The sequence below is a fragment of the Somniosus microcephalus genome, unplaced genomic scaffold (assembly GCF_052327205.1).
Source record: "Somniosus microcephalus isolate GS21.2 unplaced genomic scaffold, FLI_Smic_1.0 unresolved_chr7, whole genome shotgun sequence".
NCBI classification, from domain to species: Eukaryota; Metazoa; Chordata; class Chondrichthyes; order Squaliformes; family Somniosidae; genus Somniosus; species Somniosus microcephalus.
This window is the reverse complement of record NW_028225185.1, coordinates 10,487,270-10,501,190: the sequence shown is the minus strand read 5'-3', so window position 1 is coordinate 10,501,190 and position 13,921 is coordinate 10,487,270. Positions and strand designations below refer to the sequence as shown.

Below are 13,921 nucleotides of genomic sequence, written 5' to 3'. Positions count from 1 at the left end.
GATAAATGGATCAGGACATGCAGGCTTAATTCTCTTTCCCCCTTTTGAAGCTGTATATTGTTCCTGTTTGCTGTGGCTCAGTGGGTAGCACTCTCTCTCGCCTCTGAGTCAGAAGGTTGTGGGTTTGAGTCCCACTCCAGAGACTTGAGTACAAAAATCTAGGCTGACACTCCCAGTGCAGTGCTGAGGGAGCGCCGCACTGTCGGGAGGCGCCGTCTTTCAGGCAAGACGTTAAATCGAGTCCCCGTCTGCCCCCTCGGGTGGACGTAAAAGATCCCACGGGCACCATTGGAAGAAGAGCAGGCGAGTTCTTCCCGGTGTCCTGCCCTATGTTTATCCCTCAATCAGTATCTCTTTTATAAAAATTAAAAAAAAATGACCTGGTTATCACATTGCTGTTTGTGGGAGCTTGCTGTGTGCAATTTGACTGCCGCGTTTCCTACATTACAACAGTGACTGCACTTCAAAAAGTACTTCAGTGGCTGTAAAGCTCTTTGGGACGTCTGGTCGTGAAAGGTGCTATATAAATGCAAATCTGTCTTCTTTGTATTAATATAATTTGATATTTACAGCTAAATAGGAGTTTTGGGCAGTGGAGTTGGTTGCAGCGTAGAAGTTTTAGGCTCAGGAACTGGAGGACACGATACCTCCATGCTATAGCGCCATCAGCGGTGGGAGGGTGTAAGTGCAGCGTGACCAGTTTACATAGCCATTTTCCATTTTAAATGGGGACGCAGGAAATTATAATTGGGGGGGGGGGGGTGGCGTTGACAGGAAACAAAATTATAGATTATAAACTTAAGAAATAGGAGCCAGAGTAGGCCATTTGGCCCCTCGAGCCTGCTCTGCCATTCAGTCAGATCATGGCTAATCTTTTACCTCAACTCCACTTTCTCGTTCGATCCCTTGATTCCCCGAGAGTCCAAAAATCTATCATACTCAATGACTGAGCCTCCACAGCCCTCTGGGGTAGAGAATTCCACAGGTTCACCACCCTCTGAGTGAAGAAATTCCTCCTCGTCTCAGTCCTCAATGGCCGACCCCTTATCCTGAGACTGTGACCCCTGGTTCTAGACTCCCCAGCCAGGGGGAAACAACCTCTCAGCACCTACCCCGTCGAGCCTTCGAAAGGATATTAGGAAGTGATTCCAAGGCTGGGATTGTCAAAAGATACTCAGTTCCCTTAATGAGTGAGCAAAACGTCAATCAGTTATATTTGAGCCTGCGAATTTGGGCGTAGTCTTAAAAAAAGCGTCTTTGCTTAGTTCGGGTCGGATACTGAAAGAAGTAGGATAGTGAAAGGTCAGCGGTCCACTTCTATGCCTCCTCTTCCTTGTTTACTGGTTCTAGGGACGTTTCACAGCTGCGATGGGCCCGAATGGCCTCCTGTGCTGTGTTGTTCTGTCCCACTGGATTCTGTACCCTGCCTGGTGTTGGCACTTCCCAGCAGGGGGTTCACAGGATAGTATTCAGAAAGAAGGACTTTCATTTCTCCAGCGCCTTTCACGACCACCGGACGTCCCAAAGCGCTTTACAGCCAATGAAGTACTTTTTTTGAAGTGTGGTCACTGTTGTAATGTGGGAAACGGGGCAGCCAATTTACGCACAGCAAGCTCCCACAAACAGCCACGTGATAATGACCAGATCATCTGTTTTATTGATGTTGGTTGAGGGATAAATATTGGCCTCAGGACACCGGGGAGAACTCCCCCCTGCTCTTCTTCCAATAGTAGCCGTGGGATCTTTTACATCCACCCGAGAGAGCAGACGGGGGCCTTGGTTTAATGCCTCATCCAAAAGACGGCCCCTCCGACAGTGCGGCGCTCCCTCAGTACCGCCCCCCCGGCAGTGCGGCGCTCCCTCGGTACCGCCCCCCCCGGCAGTGCGGCGCTCCCTCGGTACCGCCCCTCCGACAGTGCAGCGCCCCCTCAGTACCGCCCCTCCGACAGTGCGGCGCCCCCTCAGTACCGCCCCTCCGACAGTGCGGCGCTCCCTCGGTACCGCCCCTCCGACAGTGCGGCGCTCCCTCAATACCGCCCCTCCGACAGTGCGGCGCTCCCTCAGTACTGTCCCTCCGACAGTGCGGCGCTCCCTCAGTACCGCCCCTCCGACAGTGCGGCGCTCCCTCGGTACCGACCCCCCCGGCAGTGCGGCGCTCCCTCGGTACCGCCCCTCCGACAGTGCGGCGCTCCCTCAGTACTGGCCCTCCGATAGTGCGGCGCTCCCTCAGTACCGCCCCTCCGACAGTGCGGCGCTCCCTCAGTACCGCCCCTCCGACAGTGCGGCGCTCCCTCAGTACCGCCCCTCCGACAGTGCGGCGCTCCCTCAGTACCGCCCCTCCGACAGTGCGGCGCTCCCTCAGTACCGCCCCTCCGACAGTGCGGCGCTCCCTCAGTACCGCCCCTCCGACAGTGCGGCGCTCCCTCAGTACCGCCCCTCCGACAGTGCGGCGCTCCCTCAGTACCGCCCCTCCGACGGGTGCGGCGCTCCCTCAGCCCTGCGCGGGAGAATCTCGCCTCCTTTTACTCCCTGCCCCATCCCCAATCCCTTCTCCCTTGCTCAGAGGTGAGTGATGTTGGTCTAACTGAGATCAGCCAAGTCACATCTCAGAGCTGAGTTTGAGGGAGGGACCCTCTGGCCTGTCTGACTCGGTGCTACAGCATACAGTGCACCACCCACTGAGCTGTTGGAAGCTATGTCGAAAGAGGAATATTTGAATTCTGCTAACAAGCTCTAGTCACGACTAATAGAAGTGAATTTAATGTGCTTCCTTCAGTGCCCTTTGTTTGATTACAAGCCTCCCAGTGCTTCCAGTGGGTGAAGAGATAGACACGAAGCAGGGAAGTATGGGGTAGTGGGCGGGAAGAAGACTTGAAGGCATGTTTGGAAGAGGTGAGTTCTTCGGAGGCTTCACAGCTTGCATTTATGCAGTGGCTTTATCGCAGTAAAACGTCCCAGGGCGCTTCACAGGAGCGGTTATCAAACACAATCTGACCCCGAGCCACCCAAGGAGATTGTGGGACAGGCGACCAAAAGCTTGGTCAAAGAGGTCGGTTTTAAGGAGCGTCTTAAAGGAAGAGAGAGAGAGAGAGAGAGAGAGAGAGGCGGAGAGGTTTAGGGAGGGAATTCCAGAACTCGGGGCCCCAGGCAGCTGAAGGCACGGCCGGCCACGGTTAAAGAAAGACAGACTTGCATTTATATCCGATTAGGCTTATATTTGCTGGAGTTTAGAAGAACGAGAGGGGATCTCATTGAAACGTATAAAATTCTAATAGGACTAGACAGACTAGATGCAGGAAGGATGTTCCCGATGGCGGGGGAGTCCAGAACCAGGGGTCACAGTCTAAGGATAGAGATGAGGAGGAATTTCTTCACCCAGAGAGTGGTGAACCTGTGGAATTCTCTACCACAGAAGGCAGTAGAGGCCAATTCATTAAATATATTCAAGAAGGAGTTGGATATATTTCTTAAGGCTAAAGGGATCAAGGGATATGGGGAGAAGGCAGGGACAGGGTACTGAATTTGGATGATCAGCCATGATCTCATTGAATGGCGGAGCAGGCTCGAGGGGCCGAATGGCCGCCTCCTGCTCCTATCTTCTATGTTTCTATATAGCGCCTTTTGCAATCTCTGGACGCTTTACAGCGAATGAAGTACCTTTTTGAAGTGCAGTCGCTGCTGTAACGGGAGGAAAGGCAAGGAGAGATGCAGCAAGGCGGAGCGGTTCAGGAAGAGAATTCCAGAGGGCTGGGGTGTAGCTGCTGCAGGATCCAATTGCGGGGAAAGTTGCTTCCTGAAACCTGAGCTGGTACCCTTTATTAATAATGAAATAAACCTGCATCAGGCCGACCTTCCTTGCGATGGCTTTAATCCTGATTTGTACGCTGTTTGCAGATGGCAAGCTCCTCTTCGTACACCATCCAGTTGAAAAAGATGGGCCACCGGGGAGTGGATTCGACGGGCGAAACTACCTACAAGAAGGCGAGTGGCGGAGCCGCGGTGGAAATCCCGGGTTTAACTTGCAGTGGGGCCGCTAGAGGTTTGGAAGGGGCGGGCTTGAGCGCAGCAGATCTGTATTGGAGCAGCGTCTGCTTGACGAGATTCACAGCATCTAATCCATTCTTAAGGAGCCACATCAGTGACATTTTTCCCTTTCATACAGATTGATTTTTCTTTTAAGGAGCTGCGCGAAACTTTACCTTTGGCGGGGGGGGGGGGTGGCAGGTGGGGGAAACCAGGTTCTGGGCTGTGCAGGACCGGCGGAGAGGTGCATGGCCGTGCACCTTGTAGGGGTCGGTGCCCTCCAGTGATTTGCGTTGGGGGCACAGTTCCACGCCTGCTACAGCCCCTCGGCATCTCGCCCCAAGTGGCTGCTGTTTGTGCGTGATCGCGGACCAGATATTATTCCACGGAGTCCGTTGGACTTGAGCCAGATCTTGTCTTTAACCTGGATAGGGGGCAGGGAACCTGGATTGTTTTCCCCTTGTTTTAACACTTTTTCTCTTCCCTCCTGTTTCTCCCCCCCCGGGCACGGCCTGGGGTGCACTGTAACTCAGCACAAACTCACAATTGAAACGGTGATGGAAGCAGATTCAATAGTAACTTTTGGCGTAAGAAAACTACTAAGCTCTTGGTCGGAGTATAAAACAAGGCTTTAATCAACTGTTTCACAACCACGAGTTCTAGTTGCATCACTAGTTCCTGGTTACAAAAACGTCCCGAGCAAGCTGGGCCCACGCCCGAGTATTTATACTTTCCTTGGACGGCGCCACCAGCTGGCCGCCCAGTGTTATCTCATGAGTCATTTCTACAGGAATGGCGAGATTCATGACATTTTTCAAAACTGAATTGGATAAATACTTGAGGGGGTTATGGGGAAAGGGCGGGGGGTGGGTGGGACCAATTGGGCATCTCTTTCAAAGAGATGGGCCGAATGGCCTCCTCCTGTGCTGTGTCGTCCTCTTGATTCTGAGCACTTCTGCCCCTTGTGGGAAAGCGAACGGCTGTCCTGTGGCAAATCCTGCGCTCTTCCACACTTGGCCCACGCAGCTTGCTTCACACACTCTTCGTAGCAAGGCGGTTTTTTTTCCCCGAGTGGATCGGAGTGCAAACCAATCACTTGCCTCGTTTACAGCCGTGTTGAGAGTTTGTAGCTTTCAGTATCAGACCGGGGAGGGAGTGACTTGTTTTTGTTTCTTTGTGGGCGCCTGTTGGGTTCCTGCCTCCGTTTCTGACCTTGCATTTGTGTGTGTGTGTGTGTGTTTACCTCTCTTTCAGACGACCTCCTCTGCCCTCAGAGGTGCCATTCAGCTGGGGATCACGCACACGGTGGGGAGCCTCAGCACCAAGCCCGAGCGCGATGTCCTCATGCAAGATTTCTACGTGGTAGAGAGCATTTTCTTCCCGAGGTAAGGTTTCGACGCGCCTTGGGTCGTCTTGCCTTTTTAAAAAAAAAAAAAAAAAAAAATTCACATACAAAGTCACCACCACTTGCGCCGTCCCCGTTTATCCCGGCATTTGCCATCACTAAAGGCACAGCTTGTACCGTATTAAGCACGCTGAATGATCGGGATGTTTGCGCCTCGCGATTGCCCTGTCATTAATAGTCCGAACCAGCGCCCCTCCCCGTGGTCTCCAGAACTCCGACCACTGCTGCGAGCCCTTCTGTTTAAAAATGACAAGCCGCAATCCGTTTTAAATTTAACACGACCAGCGAGATGAGAGCGGACTTGGCCTGTTTATACTCCCCCCCCCCCCCCCCCCGCCTACAGGAGCCTCCCGCCCGCCCGTCCGTCCCGAGATCGCAGTCTGACCGCCTCTTAACATAGAAGATAGGAGCAGGAGGAGGCCTCTCGAGCCTGCTCCGCCATTCAATGAGATCATGGCTGATCATCCAAATTCAGTACCCTGTCCCTGCCTTCTCCCTATATCCCTTGATCCCTTTAGCCTTAAGAAATATATCCAACTCCTTCCTGAATATATTTAATGAATTGGCCTCCACTGCCTTCTGTGGTAGAGAATTCCACAGGTTCACCACTCTCTGGGTGAAGAAATTCCTCCTCATCTCTGTCCTAAATGGCTTACCCCTTATCTTTAGACTGTGACCCCTGGTTCTGGACTCCCCTGACCATCGGGAACATCCTTCCTGCATCTACTCTGTCTGGTCCTGTTAGAATTTTATAAGTTTCAATGAGAAGCTGACTTCACAGGGCCACCTAGCAGGCAGACCCTGCACCGTCATCGTGACCGCTGCGTAACCAGAACTGCGCGAAGCTAGACCTAGTGCGGGAGGACGAACAGGCTTGGGTCTCTTTCCTCTTAAACAGAGGAGACTGAGGGGTGGCTTTAATAGAGGTCTTTAAAATTACGAAAGGTAATTTGATAGGGTAGACGGTGTTTCCACTTGTGGGGAAGAGCATAACTAGAAGCCGTCAACATAAGACAGTCACCAACAAATCCAATGGGGAATTCAGGAGAAACTTCTTTACCCAGAGAGTGGTGAGAATGTGGAACTCGCTCCCACAGGGAGTGGTTGAGGCGAATAGTATCGATGCATTTAAGGGGAAGCTAGATAAACACACGAGGGAGAAAGGAATAGAGGGTTAGGCTGATAGATTTAACTGAGGAAAGACGGGAGGAGGCTCGAGTGGAGAAGAAACACCGGTGTGGACTTGTTGGGCCGAATGGCTTGTTTCTGCGCCGTGTATTCTGTAACGTAACTCAATTCAATGAGAAATGTTGATGCAGTGATTTATGTTGGTAAAGGTTGACACAAAGTGTGATCAAAAAGAGGAAGTAAGGATTGAGGGTGGGAAGTTCAAGCCCAAGGCTAATTATTTTAAGAATTTAATCTATTTTCGTGAAGGAAGTGACTAGTTACTCTCGCCCTCCCCACATTCAGTGTCGAGGTACTCGTACATCTTCTAAATACGGCTTGTTGTTTGGTTCTCAGTGAAGGGAGCAACTTGACGCCAGCCCATCACTACTCTGACTTCCGGTTTAAGACCTACGCACCTGTAGCATTCCGCTATTTCCGGGAGCTCTTTGGCATCCGGCCCGATGACTATTTGGTAAGTGGCGGTGGTCAGCTCCTCTGCTCCGAAGCAAAGCGGGTCGGCGGCAGTGTTCCCTTTAATTTTTTTCTTGGGATGTGCGTGCAGCCCCATTCAAAGTACCGCGCGTGTGCGGTTGTTCCCCTTTAAAGGCCGGCGAGCCAGAGCGTCGCCAGGCCGCTGAGCTTAAAGGGAACCTTGATCGGGAGCCTTAGTGACGCATGTAGCACTGTGGTATGCTGGGGTTGTGGAGATTGAATAACTCGCTGCGTGGGACTAGAACCGTATATAATTGTGTTCGAGAGACAATTGGATCTTTGTGAAGGGATTAAGCGATGAGATGGGGAGATAGGGTAGAGATCAATCCAAAAGGGAAAGGCCTGTTGGGTCTGCCTGTGCATAAGAAATGATTATGGAGCCTGTTGAGTGGGCTTGCTCTGCATTAAGGCCCAGTGGTGGCTTGAAGACCATTCTCGCCCTTCATGACCATCGCAGGTCAGAATGCCGACACACTACAGTCCGGCAACGTCTCGAATTTGAAATTCTCGTTGGTGTGATCAAATCCTTCCATGGTCTCGGGGCCCCCCTCTCCCTATCTCTGTAACCTCCTACAACCCACTGACATCTCTACATTCCTCCGACTCTAGCCTCTTGCGCAGCCCCATTTCCGTCGGCCCGTCATTTGCGGCCGTGCCTTCAGCCGCCTGGGCCCTAAACTCTGGAATTCCCTCCCTAAACCTCTCTGCCTCTCCTCCTCCAGGATGCTCCTTAAAACCTGCCTCTTTGACCAAGCCTGTTATTTCTACAGATCCTTTAACATAATAAAATGTCCCAAGGCGTTTCACAGGAGCGCTATCAAAAGAAACCAAGATTTGACACCGAGCCACATGAGATATTAGGACAGGTGACCAAAAGCTTGGTCAAAGAGGTGGGTTTTAAGGAGCGTCTTAAAGGAGGAGAGAGAGGCGGAGAGGTTTAGGGAGGGAATTCCAGAGCTCGGGGCCCAGGCGGCTGAAGGCACGGCCGCCAATGGTGGAGCGATGGAAATCGGGGAATGTTCAAGAGGCCGGAATTGGCGGAGCGCGGGGATTGTAGCGCTGGAGGAGATTAGAGATGGGGTGGTGGGGGGGAAGGGGGCGAGGCCATGGAAGAAAGAGAGACTTTTTGTTTGTCTGTGAGCAGTGGTGCAGGTCAACTAGCAGTCAATCATGCCGCTCTAACTTGTACTGGTAGGTCGGAGTTGAGTTAAATCTCCCTCTTGCTCCCTCTGCAGTATTCTCTGTGTAACGAGTCGCTGATTGAGCTGTCGAATCCTGGTGCCAGTGGATCCGTCTTCTATGTGTCTGCCGATGACGAGTTTATCATTAAAACGGTTCAGCACAAGGAGGCGGAGTTCTTGCAGAAGCTGCTGCCTGGATATTACATGGTGAGTCTTGTTTCTCCGTTTAAAAAAAAATAAAATAATAATTCAGCTTTCTCCCGTTCGTCTCGTGCTGAGGTGCCGTTCCGTGGGAGCCAGCCGATCTGTATTTTGGCCAGTTAGCTGCTATGCCGGCTTGCTGAGTTTTTCCAGCGTTTTCGGTGGTTGTTTCGGACTTCCAGCGTCCGCAGTATTTTGCTATCGTATTAGTGTTTGGTTCACTGCCACCTCTTCTAGGAATGCCCACCTCGAAGAAGTTCTGCTCTTCTCTTCGACGGGATTTCCGTTTGTCTCTTCAACCTTGTTTCTTTCATTCCCCTCCCCCTTTTCCCAGCCCCTAAACCTGCTTCCCATTTCCTGCTTTTGCTCTCAGTTCTGACGAAGGGTCATCGACCTGAAACGTTAACTCTTGTTTCTCCCTCCACGGATGCTGCCCTGGCCCGCTAAGTTTTTCCAGCCTTTTCTGTTGTTTCGGATTGCCAGCATCCGCAGTATTTTGCTATCGGAGCTGCTATTCATGTCCCCTCGCTCCCTCCCTCCCTATCAGCGGGGATCAATGCACATCAGCCTCAGTAGGGTGTATCCGGTGTAACAGAAACATAGAAGATAGGAGCAGGAGTAGGCCATTCGGCCCCTCGAGCCTGCTCCGCCATTCAATGAGATCATGGCTGATCATCCAAATTCAGTACCCTGTCCCTGCCTTCTCCCCATACCCCTTGATCCCTTTAGCCTTAAGAAATATATCTAACTCCTTCTTGAATGTATTTAATGAATTGGCCTCCACTGCCTTCTGTGGTAGAGAATTCCACAGGTTCACCACTCTCTGGGTGAAGAAATTCCTCCTCATCTCTGTCCTAAATGGCTTACCCCCTATCCTTAGACTGTGACCCCTGGTTCTGGACTCTCCCCGCCATCAGGAACATCCTTCCTGCATCTAGAAGCGGGCGGGTACGTAGTGGCTACGTTACTGGGCCAGAAACACAGGGGCCTGGCCTAATGATCCGGTGACGCGGGTTCAAATCCCATCAAGGCAGCTGGGGAATTTAAATTCAATGAATTAAATGAATCTGGAATTTTAAAAAGCTAGTATCTGAAATGGTGACCTTGAAAGTGCCGGATTGTCGTCAAAAAAAAAAAAACCCCAGCTGGTTAACTAATGTCCTTTAGGGAAGGAAATCCTTACCCGGCCTGACCTCTGTGATCCAGACCCACGGCAATGTGGTTGACTCTGAAATGGCCTCGCAAGCCACTCAATGTATAAGGCGGCTCACCACCACCTCCTTGTGGGCACTTAAGGATGGGCAATAAATGCTGGCTTTACCAGCGATGCCCACATCCCATGAATTAATTTTTAAGACTGAACAGCTCCAGGGGTCCAATACAACTTTTTTAAAAATTAGGATCGCATCTTGTTCTGTAAGGTTATTTCCCCTTTTATTTCCCGATGACTCGTGCATCGTGTCTGGGATACGCTCTTAATGCTGGGTGTCAATGAGCTGTTTGACCGTGGAAAGCATCACAGTTGAATACCAATCAATTCTCACTTGATGTGACACATGCACGCTATTCTGCTGATCGGACAGCAATCAGGGCAGGATTTGTTTTCGCCACCCCCAAGTCACGGGGTTGATTTTAACCCCACTGTTGCCTCAGTTGAGATCCAGTAATTCAGCAGAGACAGGCTATTGTCTTTGGTGGTGGTGGGGTGGTCTTTGCCCCTGTGCACTGCGCCACACCTGTGTATTTATAAGCCTTTGACGTCACATTACTTGTGATCAGAAATGTGTCTCGTTATCACTAAAGCATCATTTATCACACTGCTGTTTGTGGGAGCTTGCTGTGCGCAAATTGGCTGCCGTGTTTCCCTACATTACAACACTTCAAAAAGTACTTCATTGCCTGTAAAGCTCTGCTGTCCCGTATCCTAACTCACACCCAGTCCCGTTCACCCATCACCCCCTGTGCTCACTGCCCCGTGTCCTAACTCACACCCAGTCCCGTTCACCCATCACCCCCTGTGCTCACTGCCCCGTGTCCTAACTCACACCCAGTCCCGTTCACCCATCACCCCCTGTGCTCACTGCCCCGTGTCCTAACTCACACCCAGTCCCGTTCACCCATCACCCCCTGTGCGCGCTGACCTACATTGGCTCCCGATCCGGCAAGGCCTTGATTTTTAAATTCTCATCTGTGTTTTCAAATCCCTCCATGGCCTCCTCGCCCCCTCCCTACCTCTGTAACCCCCTCCCTATCTTTGTAACCTCCTCCAGCCCTACAACCCTCCGAGATTTCTGCGTTCCTCCAATCCTGGCCTCTTGCGTATCCCCCGATTTCCATCGCTCCACCATTGGCGGCCGTGCCTTCAGCCGCCTGGGCCCCGAGCTCTGGAATTCACTCCCTAAACCTCTCTGCCTCTCTCTCCTCCTTTTAAGATGCTCCTTAAAACCGACATCTTTGACCACCTGTCATAAGAATTAGGAGCAGGAGTCGGCCATTCGGCCCCTTGAGCCTGCTCCGCCATTCAATAAGATCATGGCTGATCTTCGACCTCAACTCCACTTTCCCGCCCGATCCCCATATCCCTCGCTTCCCAGAGAGCCCAAAAATCTATCGATCTCAGCCTTGAATATACTCAACGACTGAGCCTCCACAGCCCTCTGGGGCAGAGAATTCCTAAGATTCACCGCCCTCAGTGAAGAAATTCCTCCTCATCTCAGTCCGAAATGGCTGACCCCTTATCCTGAGACTGTGCCCCCTGGTTCTAGACTATCCAGCCAGGGGGAAACAGCCTCTCAGCAGCTACCCTGTCAAGCCCCTTAAGAATTTTACAAGTTTCAATGAGATCACCTCATTCTTCTAAACTCGAGGAAATATAGGCCCCAATGCTGCGCTACTCTGTACAATATGGAGACCCAATTTGTCGCGAGCGAGTGCTGCCATACAACAACTGTCCTAATACAGGAAACTCGTTTGAACGGCACCTAAATATCTGGAATTCTCTGTTAACCAGCAAAATTCATACTCTGAAAACAACACCTCAATAACCGGAAATGTGTCCAAGTCCGAGTCTCCCACGGTGGCCGAGTTAGTCAGTGGGGGTAGTTCTCCAAACTGCCACGACTCGGCATCTTGGCGCTGTCGGAAGTCGGAACACCTCAATAACAGGAGTCTGACTCTCCCGCGCTGCCGGTAGTCTCTTCCGATCCGCCATTTTGCTGTGTCTCCCGCGCTGCCGGTAGTCTCTTCCGATCCGCCATTTTTCTGTGTGTCTCTCCATCTTTATCGTGAATTATCTCCCCAATCTTGCATTATGGAATTCCCAAAAGTTGGCCCAAGCAAAAGGACGTGGTATAAGTGTACAGTTAACTACAGTACTGTATGCAGTCGTTTACTGTAAGATTTGTTTTACTGTTAAGTAATTAAAGAGTTATGGATTACCCTCAACTGGCAGTACTGTACTTAATCAAGCATCTTCTACCATCCATTTAACACAACATTCTGTAGGTGAGTACCCAATTACTGTATACTGCACATTTCTTGATTTTTAAAATTTTTGTTTATTATAAATAGCCTCGGTAGATAACCCTCTCCGTCATCCGGAATTTTTAATCAACCGGCAACACGTCGGTGCCGGATACCAAAGAGTTTCCTGTATCTCCTTATGTGGCTCGTTGTCAAGTATCGTTTGATAATCGCTCCTGTGAAGCGCCTCGCGCTGTTTTACTGTGTTAAAGGCGCGGTATAAATGCTGCCTGTTGTAAAGCGTTTTGAAGTCTTTCTAAATGCACGTTTGTTCCTTTTTTTGTAAATGTCTCCTCTCGCTTTCCTCCCTCTCGACAGAACCTGAATCAAAACCCTCGCACGCTGCTGCCCAAGTTCTTCGGCCTCTACTGCATCCAGTCGGGCGGCAACAACATCCGGCTGGTGGTGATGAACAACCTGTTGCCCCGGGTGATGAAAATGCACCTGAAGTACGACATGAAGGGGTCGACCTACAAGCGCAGGGCCTCCCAGAAGGAGCGCGAGAAGCTGCGGCCAACGTTCAAGGACCTGGACTTCATGCAAGATATCCCCGATGGCCTTTACCTGGATACTGACATGCACAGTGCCTTATGTAAAACAATTCAGAGAGACTGTTTGGTTAGTATCTTTAACTCTGGACTCGCCGGGGAGGAGGAGGAGGAGTCCGTTTGAGCCGTACATTTGTGCTCGGGGGTGGGGGGGGGTTTCCCCGCTCTTCTCCCCTTCCCTTGATAGATTTTTTTTGTCGGGTAAGGATATTGTGGGTTGCGGAAGCGAGGCGGGTAGATGGGAGTTGAGATGCAGATCGGCCGCGATCCGATTGAATGGCGGAACAGGCTCGAGGGGCTGAATCATAGAATCGCAGAGATTTACGGCACAGAAGGAGGCCGTTCGGCCCATCGTGTCCGTGCCGGCCGAAAAAGAGCCATCCAGCCTAATCCCAGTTTCCAGCTCTTGGTCCGTAGCCCTGGAGGTTCCGGAGCTTCAAGTGCATATCCAAGTACTTTATAAATGTGGTGAGGGTTTCTGCCTCACCCACCCTTTCAGGCAGTGAGTTCCAGACCCCCACCACCCTCTGGGTGAAAAAAGTTCTCCTCAACTCCCCTCTAATCCTTCTCCCAATTACTTTCAATCTCTGCCCCTAGTTATTGACCTCTCTGCTAAGGGAAATCAGTCCTTCCTGTCCACTCTATCCAGGCCCCTCATAATTTTATACACCTCAATTAAATCTCCCCTCAGCCTCCTCTGTTCCAAGTAAACAACCCCAGCCTCTCCAGTCGTTCCTCGTAGCTAAAATTCTCCAGTCCTGCCAACATCTTGGTAAATCTCCTCTGCACCCTCTCTCGTGCAATCACATCCTTCCTGTAATGTGGTGACCAGAACTGCACGCAGTGCTCCAGCTGCGGCCTAACTAGTGTTTTATACAGTTCAAGCATAACTTCCCTGCTCGGCTAATAAAGGAAAGTATCCCGTATGCCTCCTTAACCACCTTGTCTGCCTTCAGGGATCTGTGGGCATGCACTCCAAGGTCCCTCTTCCTCTGGCCGACTCCTGCTCCTATTTTCCTCGACTCTTGCTATTGGGGTTGCGGTTCGACTGCACCAAGTAATTCATTCTGGCAGCCGCACACTATCAGTGAGCTGTCAGTTGTCTATGGGAGGCCCGGGTTCAGTGGTAAGTTTGACACCAGAGGCCGTGAGTTCAGATTCCACCACGGCATTGAAATCTGCTGATTTGCGGATTGGCGCAGTTGGCTGTTGGCAATGATGTACGCTGGTTTAGATTTAACGGGTGAAAGGGAGGGGGTGGGTCCCTTCCGTAAACTGTGCTCCTCACTGTAACGTGCTTTTCGACTGTCTTCAGAGAAAATGGCACAGATGCCATTTTAAATACAGAAATTAGGTGCAGGAGGAGGCCATACGGCCCC

General features: G+C 51.3%; 1 protein-coding gene across 9 annotated transcripts in view; it reads left to right on the top strand.

The window, feature by feature from the left end:
- The window catches only part of pip5k1ab (phosphatidylinositol-4-phosphate 5-kinase, type I, alpha, b), a 69,090-nt gene that overhangs the window by 32,937 nt on the left and 22,232 nt on the right, over window positions 1–13,921 (top strand). For 8 of the 9 annotated variants that reach the window (XM_085978617.1, XM_085978616.1, XM_085978621.1 and 5 more), the window contains 5 exons: window positions 3,895–3,981; window positions 5,278–5,408; window positions 6,953–7,070; window positions 8,326–8,478; window positions 12,313–12,612. In XM_085978617.1, the coding sequence (XP_085834743.1) occupies window positions 3,895–3,981; window positions 5,278–5,408; window positions 6,953–7,070; window positions 8,326–8,478; window positions 12,313–12,612 (789 nt within the window). Of the gene's footprint in view, window positions 1–2,795; window positions 2,893–3,894; window positions 3,982–5,277; window positions 5,409–6,952; window positions 7,071–8,325; window positions 8,479–12,312; window positions 12,613–13,921 lie in introns of those variants that run through there. The other variant, XM_085978623.1, reaches the window with a different exon arrangement.